The sequence below is a fragment of the Anopheles merus genome, chromosome 3R (genome assembly GCF_017562075.2).
Source record: "Anopheles merus strain MAF chromosome 3R, AmerM5.1, whole genome shotgun sequence".
NCBI classification, from domain to species: Eukaryota; Metazoa; Arthropoda; class Insecta; order Diptera; family Culicidae; genus Anopheles; species Anopheles merus.
In genome coordinates, this window is record NC_054084.1 from 11,682,405 (window position 1) to 11,706,071 (window position 23,667).

General features: G+C 41.5%; 3 protein-coding genes across 5 annotated transcripts in view; 2 read left to right on the top strand and 1 right to left on the bottom strand.

Annotated features, from left to right (window-relative positions):
* Positions 1 to 23,667, top strand: part of LOC121596309 (CD63 antigen-like) — an 86,453-nt gene that overhangs the window by 34,311 nt on the left and 28,475 nt on the right. For all 3 annotated transcript variants that reach the window (XM_041921137.1, XM_041921138.1, XM_041921139.1), the window contains exon 3: positions 18,034 to 18,080. The gene's annotated coding sequence lies outside the window, so the exon portion shown is untranslated. The remainder of the gene's footprint in view (positions 1 to 18,033; positions 18,081 to 23,667) is intronic.
* Positions 10,812 to 13,217, bottom strand: LOC121596308. Its single transcript, XM_041921136.1, has 2 exons — positions 12,782 to 13,217; positions 10,812 to 12,705 (listed from the first exon to the last, which is right to left on the bottom strand). Exons 1-2 carry the CDS (start codon positions 13,150 to 13,152, stop codon positions 11,001 to 11,003), a joined length of 2,076 nt encoding a protein of 691 aa, XP_041777070.1. The 5' UTR covers positions 13,153 to 13,217; the 3' UTR covers positions 10,812 to 11,000.
* On the top strand, positions 15,155 to 16,278 carry LOC121596310 (dynein light chain 1, axonemal-like). The gene is made up of 3 exons (XM_041921140.1): positions 15,155 to 15,396; positions 15,496 to 15,607; positions 15,728 to 16,278. Exons 1-3 carry the CDS (start codon positions 15,242 to 15,244, stop codon positions 16,025 to 16,027), a joined length of 567 nt encoding a protein of 188 aa, XP_041777074.1. The 5' UTR covers positions 15,155 to 15,241; the 3' UTR covers positions 16,028 to 16,278.

The following is a 23,667-nucleotide window of genomic DNA, read 5'->3' on the forward strand; positions in this document are numbered from 1 at the left end:
CTATGTTTAATAGTGTCCTGGGTCTTAACATCCTACCGGGGGCCTGAAACTTCAATTTACCGAGAATTGATGGGGCGTCTAAAAATCCACTAATAAGATTGTGTATAAATAAGCACTGTGCCTGTGCCTTTCTTCTATGTTGCAGAGGTTCTAGTCCAAATAACAGGTACATCTTGTACGGTAAGGGGGACAAACAGAATTACGACTAGACCACGGGAGAAGATAAAACAAAGAACGAATAAGCTTGCGTTGGACCGATTCTAGTCGAGAGTTCAAATAATACTAGCACATTTTAAGGTATGACTAACAATTGCACAATACAGAGTTACAATGGATCCTTGCAATTGCACAATGGATCCTTGCAATTGCACAATGGATCCTTGAAGGATTTCGCAACACGCAAAATGAAGCCTAATAAACGCAAAGCTTTTGATAGTTTTGCTTCATAGTGGTTCTAGAACGTTAGTCTGTTATCTAAATGAACGCCTAAATTGCGGATCACATTTGTACGCGGCACTGTTCTATCATGCATTTTGTAATCGTAAATAATAGTAGATCTTTTCCTACTGAACGATATAACAGAGAATTTTGATGAGCTATAATTTATATACTTTTTATCAATTCAATTCAATCAACTAATTTCCCTTGCGATCTCTTTTATTCAGGCTGCAGTAAATAGGAAATTATAAATTCAAAGTAATTCTATTCAAAGTTTAAATCTCATACATAACGAATGAAACATTCAGACTAATATTGTGTGTAAATCTTGGGAAGAAGTATAATCAATCAATTTCCGCTACGTTTAAAATTGCTTTTGATATAGATGTTCCATGAATCTTCAGTTATATTCTTAGATTAGAAACGCCTTTTGGTGGAGCATTAATTTTGAAGACACTCCCTACTGTCCGATCCGCCCCAAGAACCACAGTTTTCCTTCGCCCTCTCCCAAAACCTATAGGCAGAAATTGTTGGACAATTGCTTTCGTAATTATAAAACTCATCAAAGAGATTCATCCCAGAAGCGAACCGTTACAACCAGCAGCATTTGCTACCCACCCGCCCACCCTGCTGCTTCGCTACAATAAATTATCTTTAATTAGATAATGGCAACACTTTCACCAACCGCCAGGCTCCGTTTCCATTACAACCATTTCCGTCGTCCCGATTACATTGTGCGGGAAGAGCGCTGGCTGCCGTGAGGCAGCTCTCGCTCGCCCGACTTTGAGTTGCTGCTATTAGTTTCATTCTGGGAGAGAAATCTTCACTGCTTTTGCAAGTTTCGGAAGCTGAATCTTTCGCGCTTTGCTAGCGCATCACACACACACATACACAGACACATACTTTTTACCCTTTTTTTGTGGAACCCGACACTTGGAGCAAACCGGGTGACACATTGACATAAAATGCTGATCAAGCTGTTTGGCGTGTTTTTGCGGAGGAAAACATTCCTCGTTGCCGTCTCTCCAATCGTTAGCGCGCGCGGTGGTTTTGCCGGATGGAGGAACACACGGGCGCGATAAAATCGCATCCATGGTGAAGTGGTGCGCGGGTTCCACCAAGACGATGGGGCAAGTAGTGCTCACGATAGGGACATTCTTGCTGATGGAGACATCGGAAAACAGGACTCATGTTTCGTTGCCGGTGGCAGCTTGTCAGGGATGTATTCAATTTTCTCCTCCGTTTCCTATTTTTCCTGTAATTCAACGCAACGCATGGTGATAAACAGAAAGGGGTAGAAGGAAAAGTGAGAAAGATTTTCTCTGAGACAATTTTGAACATTTTGCCCGTTTCCATCCGGATGTTGACCAGTTTTTTTTTTTTTTTGAGTGAACAAGTTTTCCCGTTGCTCATCCGCTTGAGAGCAGTCAATTGTATCGAGCAGTTTTCCCGTTGTTGGCCACTGAACTGTTTGATATTTTGTGTGAAGCAGCCAAAAATTAAATTTTCGTTTGAAGTTTTTTGTCTCGTCATGCTGCTTTTACCAACAAAGATGGCCGCTTCATGATAATTCTTGGTTAGTTTCCGGTTTCTGAAATAATCTATTCGCACGTGTTTTAACCCAAAGAAGTTAGCCGGAAAAAGGAAAAGGGTCGGTTATTGAATTGTGCAAAAGGTAGTGTTGAATAATATAATGATCCATAGAGAGATGTTTAGGCCAAGCGCGAGGTGTTTGTTTCCGTTAGCAGGAAGAAACCAAATTCAAACCTCGATGCATTTATGTAGACTCTACCTTCAAAAGATGAGTCATTTATTTGTTAGGAATGAGCTAAGAAGACGTGGCAAATCAAATTGAATTGTTTTAATATTTTGTTTATTGTTTATTTGAGCCATTTTCTGTCTTCTTTTGGCTGTTGTTGCTGTTTGCTTCATAATAAACATTAAGAGTCATAAAGCGTTTTAAACCTTCTCGTCGTTCGCTCTAGAAACAAACGAAAGCGAATGAACGCTTTGAATGAGATAACTGTCTCGAGAGGAGAGGTTGAAGTCGTGCCTGGTACAACGTTTCCATAATGCATTTTCGTTTTAGCACACTTTCTCGTGCATTTCAAGACAATTTGAAGATTGATCGTTCTTGCTGTGTTCTGCTGCATTGAAATGCATAGTACAGACTACTCCCCCTCCCAGTACACCTTAATTCGCACGCGTTCCCTGCTGCCGAAGCGTTTAGTTGTACATTTGAATTTTTGTGCACTCTCTTTCTGCATTATCCATCCAACCCCCTCTGGCAAGGGACATCATCACCGTTCGCTGAGGTGAAAAACTCTATCTTTTTGCTGCGCTAATTCCGCGCTACGCGTCTCTCTATGCTGAGTTCCGAGATAAGCGCTTTTGTTGTGGACGATGTCGCTCATCTGTGTCATATGATGTTGACAGACGCTGCTTCTTTTACTCGACAAACAGCAATGCACTTTGGTTGCGCTTGGTGCCGCGGGGTATGCTTGGGACGTGTTGTGTTGAGTATAGTAGGTGTGCGTATAGGGTTGCACCATGCATATTTTATCTCATTTGCACAGCGACAAAGAAGAACAGATTGGTAAACGAAAAACCTGGCTTGTATTCTGTCAGCGTCTCGTTAGTGTAGGTTAGTCGTACACGCTTTATGAAATAGCCAGTGGCAAAAAATCAGAGGAACTGGTTTTGTTTTTGCCAACCACTTTTACTTTTTTTGAGTCTCAAAATTCATCCCGATGATAAGACATTTAGCAGTAGTGTTAGTAACTATTTAGTCGTTGCTCTTTACTGTAACCAGTTACTGGTGGTTTTGTCCAGCAGCAGGAATGTCCGAAACTGCTCACGGTCACACGCTTTCCTCTGCCAAACCGATGTCCTTATTGGTGGACGACTCCATGCTATCTTGCCACCTCAGCTCAAGCTAGTTATTATTAACTTATTTTCTCTATCTCAATTCTGATTCTCAAGTTACTCTACACTCTAGTAGTTACTACTATAAGAAAGTGTTTCCGTTGGTCCTTCGACTCGGAGTAATTTTATACCTTGGTCAAAATAGAAGAGTCGGAATATTTCATTAGTATTTGAATTTTATATTAAAATAGCTCGCGAAGTGATACAAATGTTGTTCCAAAACGATATAGTCATTTGGACAGTTATATACTTATTTTAGTCTTTTATTCCAACATCTATTTTATTGCAGAATATCTTGAACACATGGAAAATAAATGCTTCATTGAACAGCAGCAATACCTCAAGCAAGACCCACCCAATATTTGCTATGATAATAATTCTCCAAAATGTATGCTTGCTTTCTCCCAAAAACCATCCAAATGCTCCTACTCTACTTACTTGTACAGCCACGGCCGGCATCGTTTAACTTCAATTCTCGACGAACCACTACATTTGTAATGCCAAGAGTGTTCCTTGCTGCTGTTTGCTTAGATACCGCGTATTGGAGGGAAATCTCAGTAACAAGATGCTAGCCAATTTAGCCGCTAACGATACCCCAAGCCAAAGGCAATATCTTTAACAACTTGCTACACAATCGCAATGCTTTACGTATGACTGCCAATAGCCGTCGTGTGCTTGCGTTCTGGCCGATCTCATCTCAGGTAAAATGATTCTTTAACCGATCTCGTTACGTATGTTACTGCTATCGGACAACGTAGACGCGTGGAATTGCAAAATAACGTATTCTGTTACGCATTTCTACAAAAAAAGCTTCACCCGTGCGTCTGACAGAGGCGAAAGAACTCCGCTGGAGCCAAAGCCTCCATAAACTATACAAACAACAACAACGACCCGTGCGTCTTGTTAGGTACGTCTCACACACACTCTCATACGTCGTCTTCTTTTCCCGCGTCAAGATGGATAACGGGTGGACCGTCAGGTTCTACTCGTTCAGCACAAGCGTTGTGTGTTGTACCCGTATTCGGTCCCTTCGTCAAGTATCGCTTTCCAACAAGAAATTAAGTTTGCCTGCAATGATGTTACAGCTGTGGTGCCTCTTGTGTGCTATCTTACACGCAGAAATCCACTGCAAAGGGAAAAATCTTTTTGCAACGATAAACACATAACATTTGGAAAGCAATATCATACATACGTGCGTTTGTGGGCGTCCGTTCTGTTTTCCATGGAAAGTTTCTTATCGTGAATCAAATGATTCGGAAAGTTAGTTATGGTGGAAGAAATCTGACATTTGCGTTTGATTCCCAGCAGCTCCGCTCCGTGCCGAACGGTGTGCCCTTCCTAGAATTGCAATGATGAGGGTCACCGGCAAGCAGCATTCCTTTGCTGCCTTTAGAACTTTCTTATCGTGAACATTATTCAAAATACCTGTAAATCGCGATAAAAGACAGCCAAGTGACCCTTGCTCGCTTGCTTGCTTGCCTGCACGCTTTTGTCTTGCAAGTGTATCGATTCTGTTGCTATGACTTCAGACGCGTTCTTGTATTTTTGTTTTATTTGTCTTCAAAACATAATGCGTGTAGGAGTTTTATTCATTCCAAAGAATTTTAATATACTATGTTTTTTTTGTCAGGATTTATTATTGGGCTTCCATCTCGTACGTAAGGGAATACATAACATTGCCGTTACCAAAGCTTTTTCCCGCTTTGCTGTCAATATTCATTTTCCAAATTCCATGGAATCATTCAGAGTTCGTGTTGCGTTTCAGTGAGATATTAAAATAGATAGATTGGTACGCGCAGCTGGATTACGAAGAAGGGTATTTATGACTGATAGCGGAAACAAATTGAATCACGATGCGAAAAAAAAAAATATAAAAAATTGAAACACAATACGAAAAGTAATTTTATTGTATGTTGCATGCAATGTTTTTCAGGAAACTTTCGTTGCATGATCATTTTTGGATCAATTGAAAGCACCTTTTCGTGGTAGTGTTGCCATTCATTTGATCAAAAGAGAGAAACGAAAAATGTTTATCAAATAAGTGTGTGTTTAAATGAATTCAAATGGGCAACACGTTGAGCACAACAAAAAACTGCCTTTTCAATATAATTGCATGAAACTGTTTGTACATCGTATTCACAAATTACCATTTATATTATCGCCGTTCAATCGAATATTTCCCTCAAGTGTGGTTCATCAAAAGCATCCTAATTAAAGCGATGCAAAGTAGCAGCATTCGGATTGGCGTGGCGAACTGTGGGAATTGGAATGCAAATGAAAATCGATGACAGAAAATGTCTCTTTCTGTATGAGTGAATCACAAATATATATCCCTTAATTAGCTACGTTTTCCCGTTCAGCTGTGTGTCGCACGGTTTGAAGAAGAAGGGAACAGCTTGTTTGATGGATGCAAGTGACGAATTTTGTAATAAGTGATTGAACTTTATGTATGAGTCATTAAAGCGGTGTGTAATAAAAATTAGGACGTGTAAAGTCAATAAATTTCGTTGCAATTAATTTTCAAAGCTCGAGATTGATTTATATATATGTATTTAAAATGTAAAAAAATGGCTATAAATTATAATTTTTAAACTGTAATATTTGTGTGCCATTACTTTAAGCTTTTAGTTACATTATTAAACATCTTTTGAAATTTAATATAATATATATCGGCTCTGTTCCGATCAATTGAAGCTCTTGTGTTTGAAGCTTATATAAGTAAATAAATATCATCTGGTGCTGAAATTAGAAATGTAAGAAAATTTTCAAGAATTTTCACAACTCCTCACACTACAAACTTCGACTCCAAATCGGCTCCGAAATCCTAATGCCTAATTCGCATTTATCTTGTAAGATTCGAGGGTGTATAGGCGAGGAGAGTGTTTTATTAGAGTGTGTTTACACAAACCAGTCGATCGTTCAAAACACTCTGGTCTATGAAAGCGGGTGTTCTGGGAAAACGGATTTAACACGGCCCTGCTGCCGTTTGCTTAAGCACTCCTCTTGAATGTACGGTCGTAAGCAAAGCTATCAGCATTAAAGTGCGCCTCTGTGGTCACCGTAGCAACCGTCACTAATATAGTAGTAAGGGCTTTCTGTATGTATGTGCGCCATCATAAACGGGGCCTAGCTCTGGGTAGTATGCTCCTAAACGCACCAAGTACGAGATTGGCGAATTTTTCATCTCGGGTTTGTGGGCGGTTTCGGCAGTGCGCTCGGTTGAGTGAACATGATTTAATCCACAGCGTAATCTTGGGTTTATTGGTCAGACATGTGGTATGTGTGGCTGTGTTGTTGCTTACCTCTCGTAGCCGTATAACTTCATACAATCTCAACACTTGTCATGTAGTATCTAACAGTGATCCAGCAGTGATTTTGCTTTGGTTAATCAGTTTAAACAACAGGCACAAATTCTTTGTACACTGTTCATGCCTTCAAGCTGTAATCATAATATTTAATAGTCTTTTACTGTCGTCTTTTGGAAAGGAAATATCCGTTTTGGTATCCTTAAATAATAAATTATTGAAAAATTGTGTAGTATCGCTAATTTGTGCCAATTCAGATACATCAGAAATCCCTGAAAAAATACATTAGAACAAAATCGATTTAAATTTAACGAAGAATTTCAGTAACAAAAATAAATCAAAAATAAATTACACACGCCAATTTGCATAAATATAGTTTTTTTTGTGACTGCTTTCAATCAGTATTTCTCAATTACCTTTCCATTTTCGCTTTGAATTCAACTCTAAGTGGCTAAGAATGCAAATGAACCAAAGGAATCCTTATCCACACGGTGAAGGAAATCAAATCACAGCGGGGACAACCTAGGGACAAGGAAGTTTTATTCATCCCGGGGAAAAACTCAAACACAACATTTATTTCATTCGGAATGGTAGTAGCAGTAGCGCAGTACCACCATCTGGTTCTACACTGGCGGACATCGGGGTTTGTGATTTAATTAAGAGTTCTCGGGCCCCCCTCTGGGATGAGGTTGAACATTTTTCCAGATGGGGCTCCCCAGAGTGGTGAATCTTTTACCATTCGTTTTCCAAACGGTCAGGCGATGATTATGATGGACACTTGTGGACGTTGATGCCGTCCTCTCAAAATGTGTGTGTGTGTATGTGTGTGTGTGTGTGAGGTAAAGAAACAGACAGAGCAGTACAGGGAGAGATCTCAGCGTGTAACGTGGTGGAAAAATGTGTAACTCACATTTGTTAACGCAAGTTCACCAGAAATAACCCTTCAGCGTTAAGAGGGTTTTAATTTAGAATTCTTTCAATAAAATACTGCTTACAGAAGAGTATATATGTAGTTGTAATTATCAAACTAAACCAGCAAAAATGCTATCTTTAAAATTAACAATATTACTTCCATACAACTCTGTTGGTGACTTCAGGGGTTAATTTAATATTTTCCTATAGCGCTCGTTTCATCTTCATCATGCTTCCTGTTTTCCCGACGATACAACCTCCTCGATTCCGAATTGAAAGACGGATGAATTGATACACGACGCTCATTTATTTTATCAACCCAAACCCAGCTGCTCTGCCAGAGACTTAGAGGAAGAAGAACTTAGAAAAAAAAAACAAAGGAAGGAGAAGGCTCACACACTACTTTTTTCTGTCTCTCTCTCTAAACCTCCAAACTGTATACACGAATGAGGTTCCAAAAGCAACCACGATGGGTAGTAAGCGTGGGATCGATAAGTCCATCACTGTTGATACAGAATCCCATCAATTTTATGAACCATTGCTTTTTCGGCGAATGAACCAACCACACAGGAAGGAACGACGAAAGACGACGACGCGTTGTGCTCTGTGGGTCGTGTGTCCATGGTCCAATCATCATGAAACTCGCCGGGCAAAAATCGATAGCTTATCAAACCACCAAACCGCTTTTCCGCTAGCGGTGTGAAATGGTTCACACCATAACTTATTGGTGTGATTATAGTTGGGATCAAATAAACTGGTGTATACTACCACACTGCTTCACACTCTCTGATCTGTTCCAATTTAATCCCTCAGAATGAGTCGTCCCCTGTCAGTTTGCATTAGTACCGATTTGGTCCGAAGGATTGGAAGGACCGAAGGACTTGTGATGTTTGGCGGTCAGCACATAATTTGTAAAGCCTCGGGAACGCCTGGAGTTAGCAGAACTAAGATCAATAAACTGTGAATTCATTATACAAAACTCTCTCCAACTTGATCACCTCAAAGGATCGCTGTTTGTGCGCCAGGAATGGATACACTTTTTCAGCTGTCGCTGTGTAAATCTACACATTTTTCCTCCTCGCTTGGAACCGCTGTCTCTGCCCCCAAAAGAGTCATCAAAGCGAGAGCAGGGCAGGGCAGTTAAGTTAATATTGACCGTTCGTGTCCAAAAAAGCTCTGGGAAATTCCCACTCCAGCAACAGCAAACGCAGCAGCAATAGTAATTTATTAATCTTTCCCACAGGGCTTCTCGCCGCCGGCCAGTGGTGTGTACCATATGGTGAGGCGGTTTTGGATGTTGAAATGTAAACTGCGTTCATACTTTTCACCCGGCGCGAAACATTATGACCGATGGTTTCGCTTTTTTTGTATCCTTTCCCCTGAATGCGATGTAGGTGGACGGAGAATGTACGAAATACATTAATTAATTATTTTGTGCTGACATTACATGGTGGCACATGATGCAAGAATTTTGCTGCGTACCTTTGGGGGCTATATTAATCCATTTGTTAATTTAAAGGCTTGCAGTCCTTTTTGCAATGATATGAACAATCAAATTGTTTTTTTTGTAGCTCTATTATGTCTCTTGAATGTTTTATTAGGTTTAAAATTTATACATCTATATTCGGATTTCTTATTTTATTTCTTAGATATAACTTATTTTTAATTAAAGAGAAAAGAAAGTAGTTGGAATAGTTGTTGGAATAGTTTATAGAGGCTTTGGCTCCAACGGAGTTCTTTCGTCTCATAAAAAAGAAAGTAGTGCAATACCTTACTTCATTAAATCAAATATAGTACTGAATTTTTGTGACTCTTGATCTATATCAAACTCTTAAGATATATCATGCTATAGTCTAATATTATATAGTATAATACTCTTGCATAATGCGAAACTTTCGAGCTAAAATATCCAATCTATGTGAAAGTATTGTATTTCCGAGTTGGTACGACCCATTCTGGTGCCTAACTCAGTTTTTTTAAACCCATGCTGTGACGCATGGAAAGCAAATAGACAAATGAAAAAGCAAACAAATCATCAAACTAGAAAAAAACACACACACAAAAAACACATTGAAAAAATAAAATAAATAAAAACTGTGTAATCCATTTTCGAGCTCTAACTTCTTTCCTCTTAGTGGTAACTTATTACATGTAGAAGATTCGTGAAAACTATATTTTTAACATAAATTCTTTTTTCTTCTTCTTCTTTTTCTTCTTAATCTTTTTCTTCTTCTTTTTCTTCATCATCTTCTTTATCTTCATCATCATCTTTTTCTTCATCATCTTCTTTTTCTTCATTTTCTTCTTTTTCTTCATCTTCTTCTTTTTCTTCATCATTATCATCTTCTTTTTCTTATTATTATTATTATTATTATTATTATTATTATTATTATTATTATTATTATTATTATTATTATTATTATTATTATTATTATTATTATTATTATTATTATTATTATTATTATTATTATTATTATTATTATTACTATTATTATTATTATTATTACTATTATTTTTATTATTATTATATTATTATTATTATTATTATTATTATTATTATTATTTATTATTATATTATTATTATTATTATTTATTATTATTATTATTATTATTATTATTATTATTATTATTATTATTATTATTGTTATTATTATTATTATTATTATTATCATTATTATTATTATCATTATTATTATTATTATTATTATTTCTCTTCTTCTTCTTCTTCTTCTTCTTCTTCTTCTTATTCTTCTTCTTTGGCGCAACAACCGTTGTCGGTCATAGCCTGCCTGTACACCACTTGTCGGGTTGGCTTTCAGTGACTTTTGGATTACTCCCCATAGCAGGATAGTCACAGTCCTACTTATGGCGGTACGGTCGATTTGGTTCTTGAACCCATGACGGGCATGTTGTTATAAGTCGTACTAGTTAAATCCCACAGCTATGAAATAATATTTCCCAACAACGTTTCATTTATTTGGTTCAGAAAGTATTTGCATTTCGTATTTCTATTTGGGAATTTATTTCTGTTTATGACACTTACAAACACTGAATTATTCAACTCTGAATGATTCGTGAAGTAGATCTGTTGATATTTCCAATTAGAAACATTCCCTAGGTTTTGATTAATTTATTTCCTTTATTTCTAAATAAGAAATAGTCTGTCTGCTTCCTATTCCTTCCCGTTTACCAAGTATTGAGGATAAACAAAATTGATGTGAATTACAAAACTCAAGATGAAAATAAAATAAAACTTTAATGTGCCATATAATTTGATCCTTGCACAGAATTTAGATTCTTTCCCAATATACAATTTGGAGTATCTCCCGGCATTTCGCCCAAGATGCGCTTCGCGATAAAACAATCCCTGCTGTAATTGGAAAATGCAAAACCCATCACATTCACCGTCGTTCTTTTCAATCAGGGTGTAATGTTTTCCATTCCAACATCGGCTGCTTCCAATCGAAGGCGTTCGAGTAGTTCCTGCTGGCGCTTCGTTTCTAGCGCGTTCCGCTGAAACAGCTTTAAGTAATCCGCCAGATAGCCGACGGGATCATCCGGTTTGGCCCGGGTGAGAGCGGCCAGCCCTTTCCGCAGCACGACCCCGACCGTTTGCTGAATGTAGGCCACATCGATCGCAACACGTTCCCGCAGTTCTTGCATCGATTGAGACGCCGGCGGGTATTCTTCGCACTGCAATAGTGATGACTGCGAGCTGGCCGATGGTGGTAGGGTTCGGTGAAACAGAGACATAAACGCACTGTCCGATGCGTCCGACGAGGGGCTACCGATGGGCGTTTGGTAAACTCGCGTGCCATTCTCGTCGAGATAGTAGGTGCCTTTAGCGTCGGTAAATTGCTGCCGTTGGTAAATCTTTTGCCCGAATTTGTCTACATAGAAAGTGCCGTGCTCGTCGGACTGTAGTGCGATGGCGGACGCAACCTTCACCCATTCACCGTCCGGTCCGAGCTGATATTCGGATGCAGTTGAATCGCGCTTGTAAATTCGCACGCCCGCCTCGTTCACGTAGTAACGGCCATGTTCGTCGGTGAAGTACTCGGTGCGATCCTTGGCCCGATCGAGCATGGTGAAGTTTTCGCTAAACTCAGCCCGCTGCTGCTGTATCTGTGCCTCGATCAGCGCTATCTGGGACGGCGTGGTAGCGAGCAGCTTCTGCCGTTCCAGTTCCGCCAGCTTATCGCTTTGCTTCTGAGCGACCTCGCCGCGAAAGGCTTCCACATCGTTGGCGAGACTTTTGGACTGGCGCTTCAGCTCGTCACAGCGAGCTTCCAGCAGGTTAAGGTTGCTCGTGTGCGATTGACGCAGCAGTAGCTGCTGTGCATCACACTCTGCCAGCAGCCGTTGTCTCTCCTCCGGACTTAAGGAGGGATCGTTGAGAATGTCTAGCCGTCGTTGTTCGAGCTGCTGCGCTTCCTGCTGGTACCGCACCTTGCGCTCCGATATTTCCCGCTCGATTTTCTCGATCAAGTGCTCCAGCCGAACGATCTCGTGCAGACCGTCCTGCAGCAGGGCACGCCGTTCGTCCAGCTGCTTCTGGATGGCTTCCCGCTGCTCGATTAGCTGCGTTACGCGGCCTTCAATTTCTTGGCGGTCCAGCTCGAGCAGGTCGATAGTGCGCAGCTGCTCCTGCAGTTCGAGTCCACGCGTTTCGCGCTTTTCGATCGCGATTGTACGCTGCACCGTTAGGCTGTCGGCCGACGTGAACAGCTTCTGGCGCAGGGAGGCAAGCTCTTCCTCGTTCACCAGCGCTTCGTCCAGCGAGCGGCGAATCTCCTGCTGCAGCTTGGCATGCAGCGCACGAACACTGTCCTCGCTCTCCATCGTTTCGAGCAGCTCACGGAAGTGAACGAGCGCAATTATTAGCAAGGAACTGACGGCAAACCGTAAGCGAACGCAGCTCAGCTCGATCGTGTGATCGATGTGGGCTGTTGATAGCGAGTGGATACCGTTTTGATGGTTGTTGCACACAGTGGCGTGCAGGAAATCGGTACCTTTGAGCAAAGACTCAACCTCCCGCAGTAGATAAATATCACCCAAACTCCAAATGACGTCGATAATACTCTTTCGAAAGTTTTTGTGCTTTCGAGTCAGCTGTGCAAGGGCTCTGAAACGATGAGAATATAGGTTCAGGATCGTTTGGTCAAACGCACAAAACTGTTACTGATTGAATGCTTACTAACGTCTCAAGCCGTTCCGTGAAGCCACTCCGCTGCCGCTCCGTTGCGTCCCCCTTGCGTGTCTCGTTGTAGTTCGCAATGCGCTGCAAGCAGCCCCTGCCGGAACGCCGCAGTAGCCTTACCTTTAGCTCGAGCAGGGAAATAATGTCCTCCGTTTCGCTGCCGCTGGAATGTCGACCAACTGCGGCGTTGCTGCAATATGCCCGCTGCAGGGCACGCTCAATCTCGTCAAATATTTCGCAAAGGCGCAAAAACTCGACGTCCACCAGCAGGACAGTGGCGAGCCGGCGCAGCTGTAGGTTCTGGAGCGCAATGTCACGTAGCACGCTGTCGACCTCGTCTGCTGCTGGTGGATAGGAGGATTCTTCGCTCATTTTCTGTTGCCGTTGCCGGGCTGCCAGCACCCATTGCTCGCAGCATGCTGTGGGGTGTGAGCAGCACCACACAGTGTACAGCGCGTGCGGTGGTGGAGCCTGTGGTTCCTAGGATGCGAGGTCGAGAGTGCAAATGAAGCGGCGCCTCGTGCTGTGTGCGACATCATAAATCTGTCGCTTTTTGGCGGGCTTTTGGCCGGTAATTAATGGCAAACGCTTTTACTGGCGACCCGACAGTAGCGTCTAATATTGTTTCCCATGGATGGTTTCCCAGGGTTTGGCAAGAATGTAGACACTTACATCATTCATTGCGAGGGGAAGGTAGCAAATGTTGGATGTAAAGGAATTTAATATCAGTTGAGGGATAAATGTGTTCAATGACATGGGGACCTTTTTGAATGTTTCTCTGGGTGTGACTTCTACTGAAGATGTTATTGGACTTTTGAGACTTGTACATTATTCGGTAAAAACTAATTCTAGAATCAATTGTTTTACTTTGGCGAAGATATCCCTATCTTGATATATTGTGAGCTTTGAGTTCAAAAGATCCAACTCAACGAACCAGTCCATCTAACTCCAAATAAATGTAATGTAGCGCCGTGTCTTATTTAATGTAGAGCTACAACCCCATTTCTAAAGATCTTCATTGATGAAGTGTAATCTTTCATTCTGTAGAGAGCTATAGCTGAACCCTTGAAGCATGTTATTAGGATTTTTGTGTTTGGATTTTGTTTAATTATTTTCCTTTAGTTCTTGTTTTTCAAAATTGATCTTAATTGGAGAGCACATTCAAAAAAATTAAAAAAAATTACTTTAGTTCTGAGTTTTTTTTTTCCTGTTTTCTTCAAGCTCGTATAAAAATAAAACATCGTTGTAAGTTAGCTATAATGAGTTAATCGGAGCAGTAAAGCAATGTAACACAAAAAATATATTACATTACTTCCAAAAGTATTCTCTAAGATAATTTTGCAACCGGACTGGTAAGTGCCGGAGATGGAGTTACATCGTTAATTTTAATCCTGGGTGATATTTTGATAGTGGAAATGGTTCTTTTTAAAAGCCCCCATTTTGGTCGTGAACCCGGACAGCAAGCAAACATGTCGCTCTTTTATGCGTTGAATAGGCGGACAGCAGAATCCACATCGCGTCATAAACTAGGGAAAACTATTTCCCTGTCGCCTACCCTATACACTGTCACAGAAATGATACACGCTTGCAGTTGCTATTTACTACTGGCAAGAAAGCTTCCCAGAACCTCCCGTTTTTCGTACCCTGCCCGGAAACATGGACGTAAGCCGGCAACAAACTAGCAGTGTTATTAAATTTTTGCACAGAAAAGCAATAAAGATGGAAGTTATGGCAGCTACTACCTACACCTAAACCACACACCCACCCCTCTGTCGGTCTGTGAATGTTGATGCTGAGGAGATGATGGTGTAGCAAAGAACATCAACTCCATCGTACGCGTCGTCCTCCAAAGAAGTTGACATCCGTTTGTCGCACAGTTTATGTAGCAGCAATTTGTTTTGCACTCGCTCAGGGTGACGGTGGTGGAAAAAATCAACATCCAACATCAGCCCACCCAGCATCCCAAGTGCAGTGGTTTTCCCCGACGAAGACGACGCGTGTGTGTTACAGGGTGGCGTATGTTGGTGTCGTCATTATTATGTGACTGTCCGCAGCAAAAGCACACGTCTTGATTTTCCACGGCAACAGCTGCACTTGACATTTCTATCTGCCACTGCTCGTTAATTTCAGTCTTAAATGCCTCGTTCTAGTGAAATGCTAAGATTACGACCCAAACTTCGGGCCGATAGTTTTGTGCACATGACTGGGTGGACAGTGTCGGGGACTCTATGTCCTCGTTCGCTATGGACAGTGCCGTGAAGCAATTAATTAATCGCTTCCCACACGCCACTGATTTCGCACGAAGCACATCGATCGAACTGGCGTATCCCACACCCAGTCTGCCGGGTAATGGAGCGTGTGGTGTATCCCTTCGCAACGGTGAAACAGCTGCTTAGTAGACTTTGAAAGATTTCAAGTGTGCGTGTGCTTGAAGTTGTGCGTGCCGGATGGCAAGAAGAAGATGGCCCGTTCCACCTCAATTAAGGAAGCACTGAAGCGTTGGCAGGAAGAACACGAGGGCCAGGATCCGGTCGAGGCCGCCGACATACAGCTACAGTTCCGCTGGCCACCGATCGAGAAGATGGACGGTACGCTCGGGACGCTCGTGAACTGTCAGTAAGTGTGACTTGTTGCGTGGGGAGGGCCTTTTAGAAAAACACCTTCTATTTCGCACTATGCCTCATCTCTAATCCACACGAATTTTGCTGGTCACAGAAAGTTGAGCCTGTCATCGAACATGATTGAAAAAATCGCTGGCTTAAATGGTATGAAAAACTTGCGAATACTTGCGCTCGGCCGTAACTACATCAAATCGCTTAGTGGTATTGTACGTGTGTGTGTGGAAAGAGGACACAAATACTTTAGCTGTCGTCGCCTGTGTATGTTTACGCCTTTTTTTGTTGTTGCTTCTTCCCCCAATTTTATATGTACGAACACACCCGTGCAGGAAGTGGTGGGCGAAACGCTGGAAGAGCTTTGGATCAGCTACAATCTGATCGACAAGCTGAAGGGTGTGGAAAGCCTGCGCAAGCTGAAGGTGCTCTACATGGCGAACAATTCCGTACGTGACTGGGGCGAGCTGGCAAAGCTGCAGGCCATTGCCAGCACGCTCGAGGACCTGGTGTTCGCCGGCAACCCGCTGGTGGAAAACCTCGAAGAGGCGGTTTACGTCCGGGAGGTTACGAAGCGGTTGCCCACACTGAAGAAGCTCGACGGTGTACCGATGCTGACGGAGGACGAGGACTAGCAGAAGAGGGAACGTTTGTGTGTGCGGGAGTAATGGTGTCCTTTGCGGCTATTAGGAAGGCTGCAGACGGTTGAGAGGGTGGTTAATCCTTTGCCTCCCCGTATCCCGCGGTGTTCACAAACCGCGCTCAATTTATAAAGCGCCCCTCGGGAGAGTGGTTTCGTGTGTCTGCGAAATGGTTGCCGCTGCTGCAATGATTTGGTAGTTCACATTTGAATTCATAAACGAAAACTGAGCACGTGTAACTCAGAGGATTGTGTTTTTTCCTATCTTTCTTTCTGTCAGGGAATTTACGTTATGTCTCTGTCTTTGGGTATGGTTTGTTGGGGGAAGAAGGATGCCTTTTGGTGGGTGGAGCGTTCTGTACAGACACGATGTCAAGCAGCGTACGATTGCGATGGAATGGATCTTTGTAGCAATACAAGAAGGTGCAATACAACATAGGGCGCAAATAACTTTTTCAAGCGTGACAACTGTTCTTTCCACGGCATGGAGTGCCACTTTGTCTCTTGAGTTAACTTTCCCCACATAAGGAAGGTAGCGTGTTGTACAGTTTAGCGTACAGTTAGTTCGTTCAGTTTTTGTCTGTCGTTGGAAAAATGGGTTTGATAGTAGGATGGCTTTGGTGGGAGTTATATGTTAAAAAAAATTAAAAAATATGGTCTGTTGGATAAGTCTGTAAGTACAATATCCTGGACAAAATTTCTTATTTTATTAGGTAAAACCATTAACGTATGTTGTACTGGCATAGTCCTTTGGAGGGTTTGCTATCATTGGGGGCCTTCACAATTCTAGTCAGTTTTTTGTATGGAGTTTGACAGTTGGAGGCTGAAATCATGTAAACACTCCATACAAAACCGCACAAAAAAACTAGCCAGCGATTTTCAGTCTAGAAAATTTTAGCCTAAAAGCTATAATTACATTCGAGTACCTGCTCGAAAACACGGGTTTGTTTACATTTATCCCAAGGTGTATTAAAGAGACCAGGTGGTGAAATCTGGAATCAAAGTGTATGTAGTCCAGGTGGTCTCATAGCATTTTTTTATAACCAAATTTCACCAAAATCACTTTTTGACAGAATGGGTGAAAACTTTTGCTCCAACGAGCTTTCTGGAGGCTTGACGAATACTCAAAACACTCTTACAATCTTCATTCAGAAGCAGAAGCGATAAAAATCAGCCTTCTAAATTCATACACCTTGGGATAAGCCCACCTGTATATTATACCGACTTAGATAGCTGCTTGAAAACTTGAAAATGCTTGCTTGAAAATTTCAGCCTACGAACTTCAAACAGAAAGGGCCCCATTATTGTTAAATAATTTAACTTTCTTTGGTGTACGTGAAGTTAAGAGTGTGTCAATATAAACAGAGTTGTTGGGCGCGACGTAAAATCGACAGTCGCAGATTTTCGAATTAACTTGAGCGAACATCTGTTATATTTTTACGATAGATTAAATTATTATTATTATTATTATTATTATTATTATTATTATTATTATTATTATTATTATTATTATTATTATTATTATTATTATTATTATTATTATTATTATTCTGTTTTGATTTTAATGTTCAATATAGTTTTGATGTTCAAAAATCGAATGTTGGAAGAGTTGTTATATTGCAGAAACGTTGGTAATTATTGACTAAATAAGTTAAATAAATGTCAATTTCGAATCGTTTCAACAATTTAATGCCTTTTTTAACTCAAAAATCTGCACATTAATGGTGGACTATGTTATCTTAAACCTAAATTACAACAATAATGATAAAATACAACCAAATAAACAAACAAATTCGTAATATTAAGGACTAAGGGGAAAAATAAAGAAATCAAGAAAGTCAAGAATGGAATTAAGTCGATTAATGTGGAATTGCGATATAATGTTTCCACATATTAGAAAATATCAGCGAAAAACTTTTCAGTGTACAAGTCTATGTCGATCAATTTCAATGAAATAAAGCTAAACAAAACTAACGTTTTTTTTTAAATATTTTTTTTCAGAACTTGGAGGTGTGATTGAAACCTAGCAATTATTACATTGAATCTTGGTGAGTAGTTTACACTGTTTTTTTTTTCATTTATTTATCCGTGGCCTACATACACAACTACAACTAATGTCTTATAAACTATATGCTCCTAATATTAGACGGATAAATAAAGGACAAATCAATGACATTTGAATTAAAATTGAAACTCTTGGACATCAATAATAAAGAATCCTTAGTACAGAAAAGACGACAACGAAGGTCATTCATTAGAAATTGTCGAGTTCTTTGATTCGAGTCGAGGCCTAATAGGGACACACAAATTTAGCATAAGAGGTACATCAATTCGTGCAGTTAACAATTCAAACATGAACATTCCTTGAGCAATCATTCTTCTGTGGCCAATTGTATGGAAGCCTAACTATTGACATCTTGTGCGATAAGATAAGTGGCTAAGGCATCTCCAACATAAAATTCTTTATGTTTCGTACCCATTCTCCTCCATCCAGCACTGATAGAACGTACCTTTTGATTAAATTGAGAAAGGTTTTTTAATTACTCAACGTCCTATAATAGATTCGCCCAGAAATCCATACCCCTACCGTTCATGGCAGGCTCATTACGGGGCGTAGAAAAGCACGATCGCGTGCAACATCACGAGCGCCATGAGTGCATGTGTCTCTATGGAAAAGAAAAGGGATCAGACCACCAGCGAGAAAGCATTTCATCAGCAGAAAAGGCTTCTTCGGTCGCTCCATTGTACATGACCACTTCAAGGGAGCGCATCATTGTCTTCATTAGCGTCAACGTAAAGGACGAGTTTATCTTCTTTCATTTCTCGGGATGTGTGTGGGTGTTCCCTTTGCTTCCGGCGTCGAAGGGCGTCGGGTCACAGTGGGTCAGTGGGATAGAGGAATTAATCAGCAGTGTAGCCATATCCCGATCCTTGACATTGTACACGAGATAAGCGTGTCGCGCTCCTTTCCATCTCTCTTCCATCAAGCATCTTTACAGTGCTTTCGCGTTACGGAAAATTAAATCCACCCACAGAGCTTTCGCATTCGCTCAGAAACATTCCATTTCATTAAAGCCCACTGTAAAGCGGGAAAAGCTTGCACATTCGCGGGTTTTGCTTTTATGTGCAATTGCGCTCCAGTCTCTCCTTCCGGGGTCCCATTATCAAACCGCAGAAATATATTTAGCACAAAACAAGCAACGGGTTTTATCGTATGCTCGACTTTCCGTAATGAGTGGTAGCGGAAGAAACGCAGGTTTACCTTTGCTTTGTGCTCTCGAGCCCCAACCGAACCGTATAATTGTTTCCTTTCTTTTTGATTTACACTGGAGTGAGATTTGCTTTAATGGTTAGTTTTTCATTTCCACCTTTGATATGGTACTCGCGACGTCGGTGTACCCTCTTTGAGCCACATAAAGGTTTCGATCCTTTCGAGCAGCGCATGCACACACGGTTGGAGGTTTGTTTGCTTTCCACTCTCTTTAGGTATGGGTGTGTGGTTGTACGGGAACAGGGTTATAAAATAAATCAGAAAAAGGGGCAACAAATATGAAAAGATAAAATCCAACTATCTCTCACCTTGCTTCCTTCATTTTTCTTAGTATGAATCATGCATTCAGTAGAATCTTATCCGGAGCGCATTTGCTCTGCTGCACGGCGGAAATGGTACACTGCATTCATGGAAATGGATTGGAAAAATGGCCGGGAATAACGGGGAGGTAATGGCTTTTCTCTAAGGAATCTTTCAATGTAGCTTTAGCTCCGGTGGATGTGCACGGTTTCACGCACGCGGTTGTGACAGGTTCAGACAAAGAAAACAGCAGAAGGTAGTAAAACTTTGGAATGCAGCGCTATACAGTCTCTCTAGAGGGATAATAAAGCACAAGGGAGTAGAAGTTGTATACACTTCATACATGATGAGAAGCTACATTTTATACTGTGTGCACATGTACCGGTTTGAAATGCACCAAGCTCACGAAGCTTGAATTGATTGAACGGCGCTGTTTTCTCTATTTTAGTTTCTTATTTACAGTTTTATACTGTATTTTTTAATTTAGAATATTTTCATGATTTTTAAAATATTTTTAAATCAATCCGTATTCAACGTACCATTTATATCGCCATTGTTTATAGATCTCTTTGCGCAAACTGTTTCTTAAACAAATCTATGTCCATAAGTTCCATGCCAGACATAGCGCAAACACGCTAGTCCTAGTCATATTGCTCCTAAATGTAATGCAAAACACACAACAAAAAACACTGGAATTCAAACACCATGACCACCACCGAGACGTACGTGTCCGAGAAATTTCCTCACATAGTTCAGCTTTTCCTGGAGCTCTCGAACCATGCCCCATACCATTTGTCTGGCAAAGTTTCCATTTCTTTGTTGTCTGCCAAGCCCCAAGGTGCGCGGGGGCAAAAAGGATTCCGAAATGGGGAAATGGATGTGCGCGCCTGTGTTTGTGTTTGCCATTTGTTGACCCGTTCCTCTTCTGATGAGAGCGGGCCAAGCGATTTTCCAAACTGACGGGCGGGAGACAGCTCTCGGTGAGTGATTTGATGGCGTTAAACTTTGTAGAAGGTTTGCCAGAAACGCATAGCGCAAAATCTCGCTGCTGTTGCGGATCTCTACGCTGCGTCAGTTTTGGGAAAATCTGAAAAATTAATTCCATTTTTGCACACCCACTTTTACTACCGGTCGAACAGCTCAGTATCAGATGATAAAGACCGATGATTCCCTGTTTTTTTTTTGAACATTTGCTATGGCTAAAATGGGGAACATCCTTTCGGGCGAACTCATTTCCGATGCATCAGTCTCTCTCAACGTAATTGGAATCTGTTCTCTGCTGGCTACCTCCGCGCTATCCAATTTCCAGAATTTTAGGTCAGAGCACGTTGTGGTGCCCTTAGCAACTGCATTGCAGTTCAATGAATCTATCATTCGGCATCAGGGACGTACTAGTACAACACTATCCTCAGGCTAATATGCTTCTGTTCAATGTATCACATTGACGCATGGTAGGGGGGGATTCTGTAATAGGACAAACAAAAGAAGGGAATCATTTCCACAGGTGAATACTATTAGAGAAGCGAATAACGAACCATACATCGAGCAGGAGCAGGTGGCTTTTCTTCCATCTAACATCACGACACTGCGGAGCAAATGCCACATGATACTGGAATAGTTTTTTTTTGCTGGTCTGTGTGATGGTTTGGTTGTCGTAGTACACACCTGGCGTTATCGTACATTTCCAGTGCGCCATTGAACCCTGTACATGGAGTAGCTCGGAAGTATTATTTGAGCATTAGATGTTTTATCGTGAAGATTTGACTTCGCGCAGCTGCGCCCGGCGAACTTTTGCGACTGCCGACGAAGCTCAAGAGGAGCATTTAATACTACTGTTATGATTGATGGGTGCAATACAATGAAAGTAAGGTCCTGTATAAGGTAGGATTGTCGTATTGTTAAAGTATCATTTTAAAGAACGCTTTGTGAATTACACGCACACAATGGCTTATACAAGAACGGACAAAATCGAATCCCTAAGTACTGTACTGACTAGGGATGGGTAAAGTTGGCAAAAACCCGGAGTTGATAAAAACAAACTCCGATAATTTTGGAGCTGACTACGGAGTGGTAGGTACGGCAAGTATTATCTGGAGTCGTTAGAAATCGTCTGAAGCTGTCCGGAATCGCACGGAGTCCTCCCCGGTCGACCGGAGTCGGGGTCGTCCGGAATCGCCCGGAGTCGCCTGGGGTCGAAGTCGTCCGGAGTCGTTCGTAGTCGCCCGAAATCGTTCCTAGTCGAAGTCGGAGTGGTCCGGAGTCGTTCGGAGTTGAAGTTAGAGTCGTCCGGGGTCGTCCCGAATCAGTTGAAGTTAGACTCGACCGGAGTTGGTCTTCGAAACAAAGGGTTGTTTACAAAATGAAAAACAGAAAAAAAACGCAACGTAATAAAATCACAAGGCCTGATCACAAGTTCGACTCCAATCGACTCTGGACGACTCCGACTCCAAACGACTCCGATTATAAACGACTCCAGGCGATTCCGGACGACTCCGACTTCAAAGGACTCCGACTCCAAATAACTTAGAACTCCGACTCTGGAATACTCCGACTCTGGAAGACTCCGACTCTAAACGACTTCGGGCGGAACTAGTGGTTGCCGAAGTCGGATCGGCAACGGTCCTTACGCCAAAAAGAAAAAAAAAAGAATATGAGCAGGAAATGAGAAGCTTTGAAAATAATGTAGAAATTATGTGTCGTATTGGAACCTAAAATGGTCATGAGTTGGTTGTATGTTGTGTTTGGCTTTTCTTCCTTAAGCAATACGCCAAAGCCGTCCCTCCTGAATAAAAAATGAACTTTTCTTCTAATAAGTAAGCAAACGTTCAAGAAACAATTGATGCTCAATATCCAACGTTAAATAGCCATATGGCGCATATCTCTCTATTGATGTTACTAGTTTGCTCTTCTCCGTTTATCTTCCTAATGGTTAAATGCTCGATCACTAATAGACTTTAAGTTTGCTGTGAAGTAATTACAATATTTTTCCACGTTAAAACATATTACCAATATCAATTTCCAAGAAATATTGCATTTCAAAGATTACGTACTTACCTTATCCTCTTACTTCTATCACTCAATCCCATTACTATTCAATCCACTTTGCCGGGCGCTTGGAGGGAATGAATGCATAAAAGTAAACAGGAGAAGATTGCATAAACATTCACTCCATGTTTTTCTAGCATCATGTCTCCTCCCCTTGGCTGCTGCTGCTGCGCCAAGGTCAAACGGAAATCGAGATGCGACGGAAAGATGAGATGGATAAGGTAAACGTGATTTAATGTCACGATTGCATCGTTCCGATATTTGAGTCTGCCGTCACGATCGATCTTCGTTATACACCAGGACCGAACGCCCGGTGGCAATGAAAGTTAATGTTACTTTTTACGTGTATTTGAGGTTTGATTTAGCTCTAAACCTCAGTATTGGCAACCTTGCCGTGCCGGTCTTTGCCGAGTAGTAGCAGCATCAGCGGCGGCAGCAACAGCTGCTGTATTTGGTCGGATGCAATGCCAATCGGTACTACGGTGCAATCACTGGAATCGTATGCTACGGGGCGAAGTGTGATACCTGATTTATCGCTCTCGAGTTGAGTATTTTCACATCGCAATACGTTTCTAGTTGCGTGTTTTTTTCCTACTTTTCCTCCAGTGCACTCGGCTGTGTGTGTAGCCTTTAGTTGCAAATATACGAATCCTAACGGTGAGTGTATGCGCGCACACTGCTACTCTTCTGCTACTAATGTTCGAATGCGCTAAATCCTTGATTTCAAGGTAACGTCCATTATTCTGCGAAATACATTCCCATTTTGCATCGCATCCATTCAAAGAAGTGGCGTGGATGCTTGAAAACGGTGGTAGTACTGGTGGTTAGTAGTCAGTTCTTCCCGTCATTGTGTGATCGCGCGCAGCAACACGGTACACAAAACAATGGCGCACGGCCTGCAACAATGCAGCTGGAATGCTTTTCCCGAGCTCTTTCGACTCGCCGCCCTGCACGTGATGTTTCCATTCCGGGGAAAGTAGTATATTATAAACACCTGAGTCCTTGATAACATTGCACGG

Bases quoted from the DNA above. Each gene is read 5' to 3' on its own strand.
- LOC121596308 (XM_041921136.1), bottom strand. From the start codon at position 13,152: ATGAGCGAAGAATCCTCCTATCCACCAGCAGCAGACGAGGTCGACAGC. The intron at 12,706-12,781 runs GTTAGTAAGCAT...TCATCGTTTCAG, and splicing joins TTCACGGAACGGCTTGAGAC to AGCCCTTGCACAGCTGACTC.
- LOC121596310 (XM_041921140.1), top strand. From the start codon at position 15,242: ATGGCCCGTTCCACCTCAATTAAGGAAGCACTGAAGCGTTGGCAGGAA. The intron at 15,397-15,495 runs GTAAGTGTGACT...TGCTGGTCACAG, and splicing joins GGGACGCTCGTGAACTGTCA to AAAGTTGAGCCTGTCATCGA. The intron at 15,608-15,727 runs GTACGTGTGTGT...ACACCCGTGCAG, and splicing joins TCAAATCGCTTAGTGGTATT to GAAGTGGTGGGCGAAACGCT.